Here is a 15872-nt window from a genome sequence, read left to right on the forward strand (position 1 = left end):
CATCATGAAGGCAATTTTTTAAAGATAATATATGTTGAAATTAAAATATATTGTATGACATAAATAAAAATCACTTTTCTTTAATCGAACATAAATCTTATTTTTTTAAAATGGATATAAAAAAAGTTTTAAAAATTTATATTAAAGATCGCACTACACATAAATTTGTCAAGTTAAAAATACAATCAACTATACAATTATATCAAGAAATTATGGTGCGAATCATATTTTTAAGTTATATTTGAAACGTATAATTGTTGAAGAAGGGGCAGGAGCACTGTTAGCACTAGTATGCGGCCATTTCATGGTAAAAAGATAATGAACAACTACTTAAAATAACTGATGATTTTTTTGACCTTGAAGAAAAATAAATGGTGTTTCGAATTATGATGATAGTAAAATTGATGAAGAATTGAAAAAATTTAGAAAAATAGAGCTGCAAAACTAAAAAGAGAGAATTAAAAAACTTTCAAGCTTCAAGAGGGTGAATTTGGAGAAACTCATACAAATATGAAAATTACGTCTTTCTCAAAAACAAGATAATAAAATATGATGGATTGGATGTTAATGAAGAGTTCATTGATTTATCAAATGAACCAAGTGAAGATTGTGATGTAGAGCTAGATGTTTCAACATTTATTTTTTATTTTTTATGAATTAAAGTTAAGTGTTGATTTAACTTAAAGAAGAAAAAAAAAAAGAAAATTAAGATATATAAAAAAAAATTGTCATTTCTTGTTTGAATTAAATATGATATTTGAGAATGCAACTAAGTTTAGTAAAGTTATTATTAATTATTAAACCAGTAATCGATACTCTAATCCGCATCGCTCAAAGAGCAACCTTTAAACTAGTTAAGGGAGACTACTAGTCACCAACATGGTTGTGGTGCACTGATGGGAGTGTTTCACCCTTAACCAGTGGTCTTGGGTTTGAGTCCTGGGTATGGAGAAAATCTTGTTAGGAGCGCCACCCCCGAATGGCCCTGCAGAGCGCGGTCCAAATTTAGTCGGAGCTCCAATGAGGGTTCCGGACATCGGGTGGGAAACCAAAAAAAAAGGGAGACTACTAATCTCTATTTATTTTGCTATTGTAACGAAACTTCAATATATAAATCAATATAAATTCTTATTTCAATTTTTTTTCGCCAATCCAAAAAAGATTAACAAAGCTAAAAAAAGTTTCACCAGTAAAATGTTTTTGAATTTTGTGTTAATTTATTTTTTATGCTGTAAACATATTCGTAACTTATGTTTTCATTCTTTTTTTTATGCAAATGAATTATCTTCATTGATGAAAGAATGCCTATGTTCTTATGCATTTGGCTAAATATTATCATCAGAGTGAGCTTTAGAAAGAAAAAAATATACTTTTGATGAAGTATAAGAAGACTTGAGCATGAATGAGCAATAAATGGAAAGACAAGTGTTATTATATATGTCTTTTCAATAATGAATAAAATTTGCACCTAAAGTATTTTCAACACAATATATAATATAGTTTTTTGAATTGTGTTTGTCTTGTCCCCATCTTTCATTTATAAGCCAAAATTTGAATTGGTGTACCAAAAGTAAAGAGGATTGCATAGATGGAGTTTGTTTTATTTATTTTTTCCCACCCAGTTTTCGGAGTCCACATTGGAGCTCTGATTAAATTCGAATCGCGTTCTACAGGGTCCATTCGGGGGTGACGCGGCTCGAACCCAAGACTTCTGGTTAAGGGTGAAGCACTCTCAATAGTGCACCACAACCCATGGTGGTACAAATAGAGTTAATTTGGTAATTTAACTAGTTATTTTATAAATAACGTGTGTATTTCGTCTATGAAATATGTGTTCAACGTGATATAGTATATGATATATCCTTATTCCTTTCCATTGATTTATTCTCTGTCCTAGCTTTAAAAAAAATATTCTGCAAAATGGTAGCTCTCATCTGAAATTCCCTGTTAAACTTAAAGACACTCTAGGTATGCACGACCTTTTGTCTTCCTTTTTTTTTCTCATTTTAGTTTTGCCTTTTAATTTTAGGTCGCGTTTTGTCGATTTTTTCATTCAATATGAACTCGATAACAATACTATGTGTTCTCTTATGCAGGGGCGGATTTATGTTATAGTAAGGGGTGTCAGGTGACAAGGCTTCGTTGGAAAAAATTATTAAATACATATATATAAAATAAAAGATAAAACTTAATAAAGTGACACTACTTGTCACAAGAGATGTTCCAGCTCAGTTGATTTGATGCCTCAATTGTGAATTTAAGGTCTTGTATTCAATACTCCTTTACTTCATTTATTTTTATTTTTTCGCCTCTTATGAATTTACAAAATTTTGAATCAACCAGTCATATTTTTTATACCTCAATTGTTTGGTGCCTAATATATAAATACTCCATTCATATTTTTTTTAAAGTGTTTAATGTTCCCTCCGTTTATCATTATTTATTCAATATACTAAAAAATAATTGTCCAACTTTACTTGTCTAGTTTAGATAATTAAGATATAAGTGTCAGTTTTGTGTCTACTTTACCCTTGCAATTAAACACTATTTATTGATCGATCCTATAATTAATAAGGGTGATATAGTAAAATACCCCTATATTTATAATTTCATAAGGGGTGTGTCAAGTCAAACATGGACCAGTAAAAATACGGAGGGAGTATTACTTTTAATGAGGTTTATTTGAATCTATTAAGATACATGATAAAAGATAGATACATATGACAACACTTGGATACAAGACAAAACAATAGCGCCTAGATCCGACGGGAGAAGTGACGCGAAGTTTCTTGGTTGAGTATGTAACTGCAATGACGAACTTGATATTCATTTTGTGCATGAGAGGTGTCTCCCCTTGCGAGAAAAAATGATGGGAACGTGGGGATTGGTTTAAGAGTGAGAAAATCCAAGGCTAAGAGTTTGACGTGTAGGTTGACACGATGTAGAACATCCATTTTAATGGAGTGTTTCTTCTCACGAATCCGTGATCAATGGAGGAGAAAGAGTTAGAGTTTTACCCTAAATCATATTTCCTGAGTTAAAGATGTTTGTTTTTAATTAAAATGTTAATTTTGAGTTTAAATGTAAAGATAATTAATCAATTCTAATTTTAAGAGAGGCGGGTATTTGATTGTATCTTTAGTAATATATGGTATAAAATATAAAAAGTGGTAATATGTAATTGTTTGAAAATAGAGGTGAAATTAGTATATATGGTAGTGATGTATGTCTAATAAAGTAGTTTATACATAAAAGGCAAAAAAGACTTTCAGGAATCCAATTTGTGATTATTTTTTTTTAAAAAAAATGTAAAACTTGTCCCAGAAGAATACATTTTGCACATAAAATCCATCATTTAAAATTTAGAAAAAAAAAATCAAGCTTGTTGTAAAGAAATCGTATGTACGATGTGGGAGGATATATTAAAAAATAACTAGTTATGCCGATCAGCGAATACAACAACATAATTAGTGTAATTCCGCAAGTAGGTTCCAAAAAGGGTAATGTGTACATAGTCTTGCCCCTACCTTATGAAAGTTGATTTATTCAATAAGTTAATCTTTATAAAAAATAATGTATGTATTTTGAAAGTTTGCAATAACATGTTTATCACAAATATTTTTTTATCAAAAATTAGAGAAATGCAATAATTTATTATTGTAGTGTATTAGAATATTATATCACCTTATTTGTGAATTATAATTTGCTAATTTGATAAAATTGTTTAAGAGTTGATTTTTAAAAAATATTTTTCACAAAATGTGAATTTTTTCATGGTTAGAAATCATATCCAAACGAGCATAATATTTTTATTTCACATTCGTCATCAATCCTAACCTTCTTCCACATTTCTTAGAAAAATCTTAAAATTTGTTAATCTCTTGGTGTGAATAAATGTTTTAAAGACACAATTAGAATTCAACAGTGTTCTCCCCTAGGCGAGACATTTACAAATGGTTTGATGTAACACCAACAACAAACTTGATGTATTATTACAAGTGAAGTTCAAAGAGATGACATATCTCGAAATAAGTAAATTTTTTTTGTTTCATAAAAATACGCTCATATGTACATATAAAAGAAAAACTCAAACCTGTTGTACATTGGACAAAGAATAAAATATACAAATTTTAAAAGTTTGCTTTTATATGTGAACAACGATCGAGGAGAAAAAAAAATTGGGTCGACAAATAAAAAAGAATAAAAGTCAAAACACATGTGACATGTAGTAAAATAGAAATAATATTAACTTGTAGGTCAACTAGTCACCATTCATCTTCCTACTACATATAAAAGCTACTCAGTTACACTGAAAAAAAGATATGATAGAATATATAATCTCACAAAAAATAGCAGAGACCATTTTAAGGAAGAGTTACATTCCTGCGACGAGCTAATTCTACACTAATATTATTAATGAGGATCATTTTTTTATAAATAAATATTTAAAATTGAGCAGCTACTACCGGCTAGTGCCTTGAAATTGAGTCCAAAATTTGCATCTTCCTTTGTTACACCCTTAATCTCACATTCTTTATTGTATGTTTCATTTTCAAAAGCTTCTCTTCATGATTCAACATTCCCTCTTTTGCTTCACCTAGCTCACCTTTCTTTCATGCAAAACGAGCTTAACTTTCTTTATTCATGAGGCTCCAAATACTTATCCTCGTTTGCTTCACACATATTCATCTTTTCATTTTGATCTTCTGAGATAATATAAGCAAATAGAAAGTTAGAATGTACATTTTGATTGTGATAGGAATTAAAATATATTGTTTATAATCATACCATTGTGTGCTTCAACAATAAAATCCATAAGAACAACAGCAACATCAATTGGTGACAAGCAATTTTCTCGTAAAATGTGTACCTAAAACAATAAAAACTATTATTAGGCCCAACAACAATAATTACATATCAAATGTAATTCCACAAATGGGGTAAGGGGAGGATGGTACATAAATTTACCCCCACCTTTTGAAGGTGAAGAAATGTAATGGAATAGCAACAACAAATAATATGACATTGAAACAAAGGAAAAAACAAGTAATAAAAGTTAAAGAATAATATATAGAAGAGTAATACTAATAACATTGATAAGGAGAACTAGGCAAGCCTCTATTGTTTACTAACTTTCTACCTTAATCCTCGAACTTTGTGATGTCCTTGCAAGTTGTAGGTATGTCAGGTCATGTCTAATTACCTCACCTTAATACTTCTTCGACTAACTTCTACCTTTCCTCAAATCCACCATAGTCGACCTCTGACACCTCCTTACTAACACATCTATGCATCTTTCTCTTCACATGTCATAACCATCTTAGTCTCGTTTCTCTCATCTTCTCCACAACGGGGGTCATTCCTACTTTATCAGAAATATCTATGTTTCTAATATTTTCTCTCTTGGTTGTGTGGTAATTCATTTATACTAATTAAATTTAGGATAAATAAAGCGAAAGTAATTCTTGATTTAACAAAATTACTAGGATTTAAACATTTAAAATGTGTTACCTTAAATTTGCAAGTCTCAATCAATTGGAAGACCAACACATCATTTTCAACAAGATTGTGAGCAATGGAGAAACCTCTCCACCCCCCACTCAATCCGCTTTTGCCAATTAGGTACTTGGTGGAAAATTCATCTCCATCTTCATCCACCAAAACAATATTGCCATCATGTTTTGGCAAATGAGAAACGCAAAACCTTTTTGGAAAGCTCTGTTATATAAAAATATCTATAAGAAAGACTAGATTAAATAGAAACAAAAACAATTTCAATATTGCCTAATTCTATTAAGAAGAAATTTACTTACCAAACAAAATCCCCAAGTGACATGGGAACGGAGCATACATTTGAGAAAATGTGGAAATTCAGCAGGTAAAGTTGTTTCAAATATTTCGGCTCGCACTTGGGCTGATGAGCTTATATCAACAGAGTTGTTTGTCTGTTCCTTCCTTCTAATGCTAGTAAAATCGAGAATAAAAAGCATTTTTAAAGAAGATAATAATACCAGGATATACTAACAGCCAATTGATCATAAAATTCTTTTATCCTCTTTTAAAAAAAAGACATATATATATATATATATATATATATATATATATTCAATAGATTGTTTGATTATTCATAGTCAAATTCTCACTCCAACTTTGAGTTGAGTTTTCAGGTTTGATTCAAAACTTGTATACACTTCATTTTGAATTATTTGTTTGTACAAAGTTTAAGAAAGTAAAAAAAATACTTTTGAATGTTGTGGTCTAAAATTAAAATTAAAGAGTTCACAAAAAAAACATTTTTTAATGGACTAAAAAGAAAAGTTGGACAAATAAATGAACCAAAAAGAGTATGACAAACAAATTAAAATGGAGAGAGTAACATTTTTCAAATAAAATACATATCCAAACACAACTTCAATTTCAAAAAAAAAAGAAAAATTCGCTCAACTTTAAATACAATTAAAAAAAATTAAAACATCATAAAATTCACGTCTAAACACCTATTTTTTTATTAATATAATTTATTTTTGCATTTTCTCCACTTACCACATTTGAGCCTTCTTGTTATCTCTTTTTTCCACCTGCAAATGTATATGTCAAGTATCTTAATTAGTTTTAAAGTACTTCCGTACAAGAGTACTAGTTTGTCAAAATGATAACATACTCAGTATAACCCCATCAGTAGGGACTAGAGAGGATATAACATATGTAGATAGAACTTTTATCTCATGAGATAGAGGGGTATTTTTGATGGAGCGTACAGAGACCTTATCTTAACGATGTAAAGATAGAGAGGTCATTTTCGATGGAGCATACGCAGACCTTATCTTTACCTCGTAAAAATAAAGAGGTTTTTCCTGATGAAGCGTATACAAACCTTGTCTTTACCTCGTAGAGATAAAGAGATTATTTCTGATAGAGCATACACAGATCACACTTTTACCTCATAAAAATAAAAATAAAATCTTTTTTATGGATCAAACGCAAACCTTAACTTTACCTCTATAGAGGTTTTTTAGAACCGTCAACTATTTATCAAAGCACAAAGTAAAAAATGATTCTCACCTTGTTGGTTCTATTGGGAGGCAAAACATTTTTCTTGAGCAACCCTTGATTGATTGACAACGCCTTTTTCTAATTAAGCCATCAAATGAAAGAACAAAAAAACATGGATCAATAATTATAAGCAAAAAAAACACAAATAAAAGAATTAAAACAATTTATTTGAAATCATAAAATGAAAACTGTAGCAGAAGGAGACGGAGTACCTTAGAAGGAGAACGAGCTCGGCTTTTCATTTTAGAAGAAAAGAAAAAAAGTGAGGAAAAACAAATAGAATTTTTTTGGGTATTTTTTTACCGAAAAGAACTAATGAAGTGGAGAAATGAGATGATACTGTATTTATAAGGAAAAGTAAGGAAGACCTTGAAGCCAAAATTGGAATTGATTGGAAGAGTACTAGGTTTGAAATGATTTATTCCCTTTTCCCAAAGTTGTTCTTTTAAAGAAAAATATATGTATTATTATTAGTCAATTAAAGACCCTTGTTTTAATCAAACACAAACAAATAAAAAGAGAGAAAAATAGATATGAATTAGTTGCGGATCACAAACATATGGGGGACTTTTTTTATAAAGTAGAAATTTTGGGTGAGTTTTGAAATATTAAAATAGTTCTACAGGTTATATTTAGGGTCAAGTTTTAAAATATTAAAATAGTCAAAGGTCATATTTTAGGAAAAAACTGAAATATTTAAATAGTCCCAACAGTCATATTTTGGGTCAAGATAAATCTGTAGCTATTTTAGAATATAAAGATTTGGGTTTTAAAATCTTTCGAAAAATAGATAAATTCTGTAAACAGCTAGATATTTAAAAAAAGGAAAAAAAATGAAATTTGACTGATAACATAGGTTAGCAACAATATAAATTTGACTAACCTATTTTATTATTTGTATAGGATAAAATTTAAAATATGCTATACAGAGGTAGATTTATGTTATAGTAAGGGGTGTCATGTGACATGGCTTCGTTGGAAAAAATTATTATATACATATATATAATCAAAAAATTATTAAATACATATATATAAATAAAAGATAATATTTAATAAAGTGACACTACTTGTCACAGGAGATGTTCCAGCTCAGTTGGTCTGATTTCTCAATTGTGAACGTAAGGTCTTTTGTTCAATACTCCTCTACTTCATTTATTTTTATTTTTTCACCTCGTATGAATTAACAAAATTTTGAACCAGCCAGTCATATTTTTTATACCTCAATTGTTTGGTGCCTAATATATACATACTCCATTCATATGTTTTAAAAAGTGTTTAATGTTCCCTCCGTTCATCATTATTTATTCAATATATCCAACTTTACTTTTGTAGTTTGGATAATTAAGATATATGTGACAATTTTGTGTCTACTTTACCCTTGCAATTAAACACTATTTATTGACCGATCTTATAACTAATAAGGGTGATATAATAAAATACCCCTATATTTATTATTTCATAAGGGGTGTGTCAAGTCAAACATGGACCAATAAAAATACGGAGGGAGTATTACTTTTAATGAGATTTATTTGAATCTATTTCAAAAATGAAAATTCATCGAGCCAAGGGATATATACGTGGATTGTACTTTACTTGTATTGTATTCTATTTTTAATATGACTTAATAATATATTTTTAAATTAAAATGTGACGCCGCTTATAAAAATTATGTGTACGCCACTGCTCTTATGAACCTATTAGAGAATTGTCACACGTCTTTAAATCCAGAATAGAACGTGTCTTTCATGAATAGAGACGATTATTCATTAGACCTTCAATATAGTACTAATTTATTTTAACGAGGTACTTATAGCATGTGTCCTGGATGCGTTGATTCAAAATTTATGAATTTTTTTACAATTTCAAATTAATGTATGATAATTATTCGGTTTCTAATCAAATATTTTATAGGTATATAGAAGTTGTGCAAAAACTATTAAATTTTAATACACCCCATGCAAAAATCCCAAGTGTCCCAACTGATAGTGCTTTTCTTTTTCTTGGGTCTCATATATGGGCTTGTTTGATTTACAATACAAATTAATTTAGCATAAAAGGTTTTGATGTAAAAAAAAAATGTTTTGATGTGTATGAGATAATATAGCATTTATCGTACCTCGAAACAAGCTTTCAAACTATGTTTTAAAACACTAATCATGAATATATCGTACCAAGTTCATGGGATAATTAGATATTTTACTTTTTCAAATTGTTCCTTTCTCAGTGTCTTCATCTTTTATAAAATGTCTATTCATGAGTTTCATTTTCACTTTTTAAAAAATTATTTGTCAAATAAATTTCAAATTGTGGGATAAATATACGTATTTATATATATATAAAAAGACAATAAGAAAAATTAGTTCTTATCTAATTGTTCCTTTCTAGATCTTCATCTTCAGAATTTATGTACATTTAGATTGTGTGGAAAGAGAATTAATACTAGATGTCGTCATACAGTGTCAACATCCTTACTTTGTATAGCCTCTCTTATGGCTAGCCTTAAATACTCCGGCATAGTAATCTTTTTCTGTAGATCCTCTTTGAAAATACTAAATTCGATCAAAGTAAAATATTGTATGAATTCTATAAGGGCTAGCACGAATACAATATTTATCAATTTTATCAAGGGTACTATAAGGTGTACCTTTTCAAAAATGTGTAGTGAAACAAAGTTGTTCCTCTCACTGATTTTTTTTTAAATCCAAAATCTCTTAATTTGTGAAAAAGGTTAGTGTGGAGATCTTGAAGTCATGCATGTGTTCATTCATACCTTTGTTGCTAGTTTTGGAAATTTTATTCATAACTAGACTTTATTATAATGTTTGTTTGCGGGGTATTGTTCGCTCCAATATCTTTTAATGGATTCTTTAGTTTTTCTATTTTTTGATAGTTCCATATTGCAATTGTTGCTGGTGAATTCTTCCCATTCAATAATTGTTTAATTTTTGTAGGTACGAGCCCGACATATTGAGTTGAGTTGTGATATAACATACTTTTTCTAATGAGCCATTTTAAAAATACATGAACTTTGAAAATAAATGTATCTATCGAATGGGTCATTTTAAAAATACATGAGCTTTGAAAATAGCAAGTAGTGGCTTCAGAAGGTGCTCTCAAATAAAAATTTTGTTTGCGTCTCTTTTGAAATTTGAATCTTTTAAGAAATATAGAAGGCAACCTGAGTTACAAGAAATTTAGTAAAAATACTTGTTAAATTTTCAGTATTACAAATTAATAGATACAAATATCTCAATAAGATAGAGAAAGTAATTATAGATGTCTCACCTGCCTAAAGTATAAAGTCAATAGATTATTGGCTTACAAATTGAGGCTCTCGACTGGAGAGTCACCTTTGGAATCAATAGAACTGTATTTGTCTGAGAAATACCAAATAAATACATACATGTTAAGGCATCTATCCAAACATTGTGCCTTCAAATAGGACACTAAAAATTTATTTTCAGCATTGTAAAAAGGTAATGTTTATTTGTTCGATAGAGAGAAAATGTATAAATTTTACACTTTTGAAGAGACATACTTTATCCTACAAGGTCGAGAAGGGGAAAGAAAATTAAATAGACTATTTATGATCACATATATTAAAAGTTAAAGAATAAAAATGTACTACTTTTTGTACATGTGCTACATAAGTAAGGCCAAATTTGTTTATTTTCATAAATAAAATTTTGTAAGTAAAGTCTGAACAGTGTTTGCATAAATAGAATACTATCATGTACCATATATGTGCATAAGAGCATAAGTACATTTTCTAGTAAAATCATTCTAGTCTAGAAATAATACCCAATAAAATAAAATCATTTGCAATATATTGACTGTATATGATTTCAGAATTAGCATGAGTGATGATGTAGTTATAGTCATCACCTTAGCCAACAGGACTGTTAAGCTATTTGCAAACTATTTGTCCATACAAAACAGTAGAAATACGAAGTTCATCATATATTTTGTAATAAATCATAAAGTGCAACACACATTAAGAGAATATATTGAAGGATAATGTGTTTAGAAAGGATAAAGCTGTTTAAGTGATTATACGTAAATTAAAGTTTAATGAGTTTAAAAATGATAAGATGTTTAAGCGATTATAGGTAAATCAAAATTTGTGTTCATTTGTCCGTATCACTCAATCCACTAAGCTTGTGGTTTGAGATGCAACATATCCATGTTGTATTCATCGAACACTTATAAATTTTACTTGAGACATATACTCAAGTGTATTCATTGAACGCTAATACAAACATCGAGTTGACATTGGAAAAATAAGAAAATACGATACTTCCATCAAGGATGTATTGAAGTATTAGAGAATTTAAATGAGCAAGAAAATTGATCCCTTTATCCTAATTCAGAGCAACAAAACTACTATCTCAGTTCCAATTTAGAGCAAGAAATTGCTTCTTCAATCTCAATTAAAGTAATACATTTTTCTTTTTAGTTTGTCAAAAAAAAATGTCATATTTTTATAATTAGAAAGAATTTGACTTAATTTTTTTCCTTTTAACACTTATTCAAATTTTTATAACCACACTATTATGAAAGAAATTAACTTTAAAAATTTTCTTTAGCACTTATTCAATTTTTTATAATCACACCATCGTCTAAGGCTTGTTTAAACTTTTTTTTTTTTTAAATAATTAAAAAATAACCTTTTTCACAATAGAAGGTTAAAAAAATAAAGGAACAATAAGTTTATAATTGCATTCACATACATGCTTTGAACTACATTTCCATTTAAAAATTGATCTTGTTTTTGAACTTTGCTTGCCCATTAAATTGGTTACCAATGTCTCTTCATGTTATCTCAACAATCAAAGGAGGCACTCATCCCAAAATTAACTTCTAAACAGAAGCTCATAGGGTTAAGATTTTCTATTATTGAATTTGTATGCGTCTAAAGTTCCGTTCCTGAAATACAACAAAAGGGAAATAACAAACAAACAATAGTATTTGTATTTGAACTTATGTGAAGGTTACAATCTTTATAAAAAATTTAAGAAAATATATGTAATCCCCTTATTCTTCTTTTCACAATTGTTCTTGACTTAATGAAAATACTTGCGGCTTAACACTTGGAGTAGAGACTTCTTTGTATGCGAAAGACTTGCAGAGTCTTATGGAGACCTCTTTATATATGCTTGAACTAGAGTTTTAGATGTATTTTGGTCCAAGTAATTTTGGCCCTTAGGCTTGAAGAACATGAGTTGGGCTCATCTTGTCAACTTGATGGACTGGTCCAAATGTAATTTGGACTTGATTTAAGTCATATAATTTTGACTTAAATATTAATCCAACTTTATTAATCAGTAATTTGACTTAGTCAAGGTATTATGAATTTAAGATTTAATTCAAATTTAATATAAATTTATCAATAAAGCTGCATTGTCTATAAGATTAAAAATAGACATGAATTGAGTGAAATTGAGATAATTGATTCATATAAGAGAAAAATACATAATTATCCCATCAAACTTATACCCTTTTTTGAAGTAGACACTTGAAGTTTTTGGGAGTCCTATTACCCCATAAAATCATTTACATCCATAATAAATATATCATTTTAACACTACCTGTGTTCTCAGGACATGCGCGTGTCTCCCACTCCCCAATTTAATTTTTTATTAATTAGTTTTTCAATCCCATTTACATTAAATTACTTTTTATTTTTTACTTTATTCATCTTAGTTTACCTTTTTATTATCCCTATGGATTGGACCGTAAATCTGACAATTTTGACTCTGTTGCTAGGCCGAAGTTGATAGTTATTTTCACCGACTACGAATTTTTAATTAATTAAACAAAAGACCATCAAATCGGTATTGACCTATGTGTGCTTCTCACTATTTTCTCGCTACTGTGATTGCCTTTTTTTTTTTTTTTTTAAAGATTATGCTCTTTATTTTTTTGTTTTCTTTTCATTGTTCTGTAATCGACACACATTTGACATTGCAAATAGTCAAGCAACGCCCCTTCTTGATATGTAATTTTTCTTTAGAAAAAATTGAAATTATTGTCTATATTTTTGGTTAAGAAGAACTATAAAGCTCCATTTTAATGGAGTTTCAATCCAATCATCAGTATAGTGATTTTGAATATGATGATGATGTGATTTTAGAAATGGTGAGGGTTAGAGTTTATTAAATGATAAAATAGTAATGACTTCATTGGAGATTGATCCGCGGCGGCAAGCAAGATGAAAGGGGTCTCCCGGTAGGTGAGGAACAATTTAAGGGGATGAAATTGGTGAAGAAAATTTAAGGGGATGAAATTGGGGGTGAACAAGAATAAAAGAGGAAAGAGAAAGAGAAAGTTGAAAAAAAGAAAAAGAAAAGTAAAAAAACATATACTATTCAAATTTAGAGTGTCACATGACATTTTTACATTGGTTTGAAGATATAAATACCCCTTCACGCACCCACATTTTGTGATAACACGGATACTGTGAAAATGAACCAAAAGGGTGTATTTATTATGGATTTAAATTGTTTCGTGGGGTAATAGGACTTCCACAAATTTAAGGTGTCTACTTAAAAAAAAGGTATAAGTTCGATTGGGTAATTATGTATTTTCTCTTCATATAACCAACTCGAACTAGTTACCAATGAAGACATAGTTGTGAAATTGAGATAGTGGATCCATAGAGCCAACTTGAGCTAGTGAACTTTATATTCTCAGACTCACATATTGAACAACCTTGGTACCATCCTGTTCAATATGAAAAGACCACACAGAACATGGATGGCATGAGAGACATAATGAAAATTAGGCATGTATCTAAGGTTAACACAAACTTAAAGCATTTATAAATAAATTAGTAAGATTTATATCAGAGAAATAAGAGTCTTTATAAATGATATTAAATTGTACATTTGAGATATATATCGCTTTTTGAAAATATATTAATTAATAAACATATGTTCTTAACTAATATTATAAAAAAATATCATTTATATTTTCAATTTAGTATAATTAAATTAAATTAATCATAAAAACTAAAAGTACATCATGTTTGACAGAAAGATTAATATTATAAATATAATGTCATAAAATTATTAAAACATTTGATAAAAAGATAATCTATCAAGTCTAACTAAAAAAATAGCATGCAATGTAAAAAAATTGGCCAATACTTCTAAAACAATTGAAATTGAAAATATAACATAAGTTCTAATTTCAAAACAAAAAATTTAACGTAATACTCTTTTGTCAAATTTCAACATAACATGGTAATCATGATTTAAAAGAAAAGAAAAAAGTAAGTTCATAACCTTATTCAACAATAAATCCTACTCTAATTTAAAAATTAGAATACTAACAAAATTATACTAATGAAAAATTCTTTTAGATAATACGAAAAATTGTATGGAATCGCTTGAAATAATGATTGATAATGAGAAGGAAATGAAATATAAATAGTATAAAATAAAAATATATATTTTTAGAAAACAATTAGATAATAAAAATAAAAAAGAATTTAAAAAAATAAAAATAAAATATAAATTAAAATGAAAAAATAGAAATATAAGGAAGAAATAAAAAATAACCAGCTTGTAATTACACCATCTAATTACCAGTAATTCCCATGCCCCTGTGAATTGAAGAGTGTAATTACCCCCTGCCAATTACACTTAATTACCTAATGATCAAGTAATTAAATAGATGACCAACCAAATATACCTCACAGTATAATTACACTCAATTATACTAAATCCAATTATCAGGGTGATTTTCCAAACATGCCCTAAGGGTTTTTAGGCAAAGCAGGTTCGATGAGAAAGAAAGATTTTTTGTCCCACATAAATGAATTTACAAGTGTCTTCATAAAAAAACTACATGTTTCTCAAATGTCCTTCACAAACACACATGTTCAGATCTCACACACACACAACACACACACATATTACTTTTAGTACAAACTGTAGATGTTGTGTTCGTACAACACTTGTTGGCTTATATATAAGGGTAATAATAAAATTACATATGTCTTCCTTTTTATCTCTGATTACTCGATAATCTTCACAAGCATAAATTTCACTTTTTATAGGACCAAAAATTCTTTCATAAAATAATCCATCCTTTTCCGATTTATTTGTTTTGTAGTGAAAAGTACAGGGTTTTGTTACCTCTCCAACTATCTCTTCATTAGACAGTATTTTGTGGCCTAATCACTTATTTTTGAGGAGAAACTAATCCAATTCGGAGCTATTGATATTTATATCGATCAATCATAGAAGAAAAATTATTATTCATTTCGATTAAACTTTCTTCCTATTAATCTGAAAGTTCTTCTCATATACAAGGAAATGATTCAATTCTAGAGCTAAAGATCGTAGTTTTTGAACGAGTAATCGAAAAGATTTTGAAGCATCTTCAGAATTAGGTATTGTTCTCCCAATGATCGTAGTACCAAGTACTTTGTTTTTTAACTTTTAAGCTAAAAATCATAAGTTATGATTTTGACTTATAAGGTAACTCCGCCCTGTGTTTTTTGGATCAAATCCGGTGACAATTCTCCACTCATGTCCTTCCAGAGCTGGGTAAGTGATCTTCAAGGGCATCTCCCCGATCCATTCTTCCCAGCGCCCCTCAATCAAATCCATAACTGTTGTTGCTTGTGCAGGAGTAACTAGAGAACTTCAAATTGCAATAAAAAAGTTGTCAACTAAGAAAGACCGGAAGTCCATGCGAGCCGGGCTGATATTAACCAAAAAGATACCCTCCTCATATCATTTTAGCTTATAACTAAGTAATTTTAAACATTTTAAAAATTTATTATCCAAACACTCCAAAACTACTTTTAA

The 15872-nt window shown here is 28.9% G+C and overlaps 1 protein-coding gene across 1 annotated transcript; it reads right to left on the minus strand.

The window, feature by feature from the left end:
* Window positions 1–4638: 4638 nt before the first annotated feature.
* Window positions 4639–7295, minus strand: LOC125812483 (B3 domain-containing protein Os01g0234100-like). The gene is made up of 7 exons (XM_049491964.1): window positions 7266–7295; window positions 7063–7131; window positions 6544–6578; window positions 5814–5964; window positions 5512–5718; window positions 4789–4870; window positions 4639–4706 (listed from the first exon to the last, which is right to left on the minus strand). Exons 1-7 carry the CDS (start codon window positions 7293–7295, stop codon window positions 4639–4641), a joined length of 642 nt encoding a protein of 213 aa, XP_049347921.1.
* Window positions 7296–15872: the final 8577 nt, after the last annotated feature.

The sequence above is a fragment of the Solanum verrucosum genome, unplaced genomic scaffold, assembly GCF_900185275.1.
Source record: "Solanum verrucosum unplaced genomic scaffold, falcon-dt-bn FXZP01000120.1, whole genome shotgun sequence".
In the NCBI taxonomy this organism is placed as follows: Eukaryota; Viridiplantae; Streptophyta; class Magnoliopsida; order Solanales; family Solanaceae; genus Solanum; species Solanum verrucosum.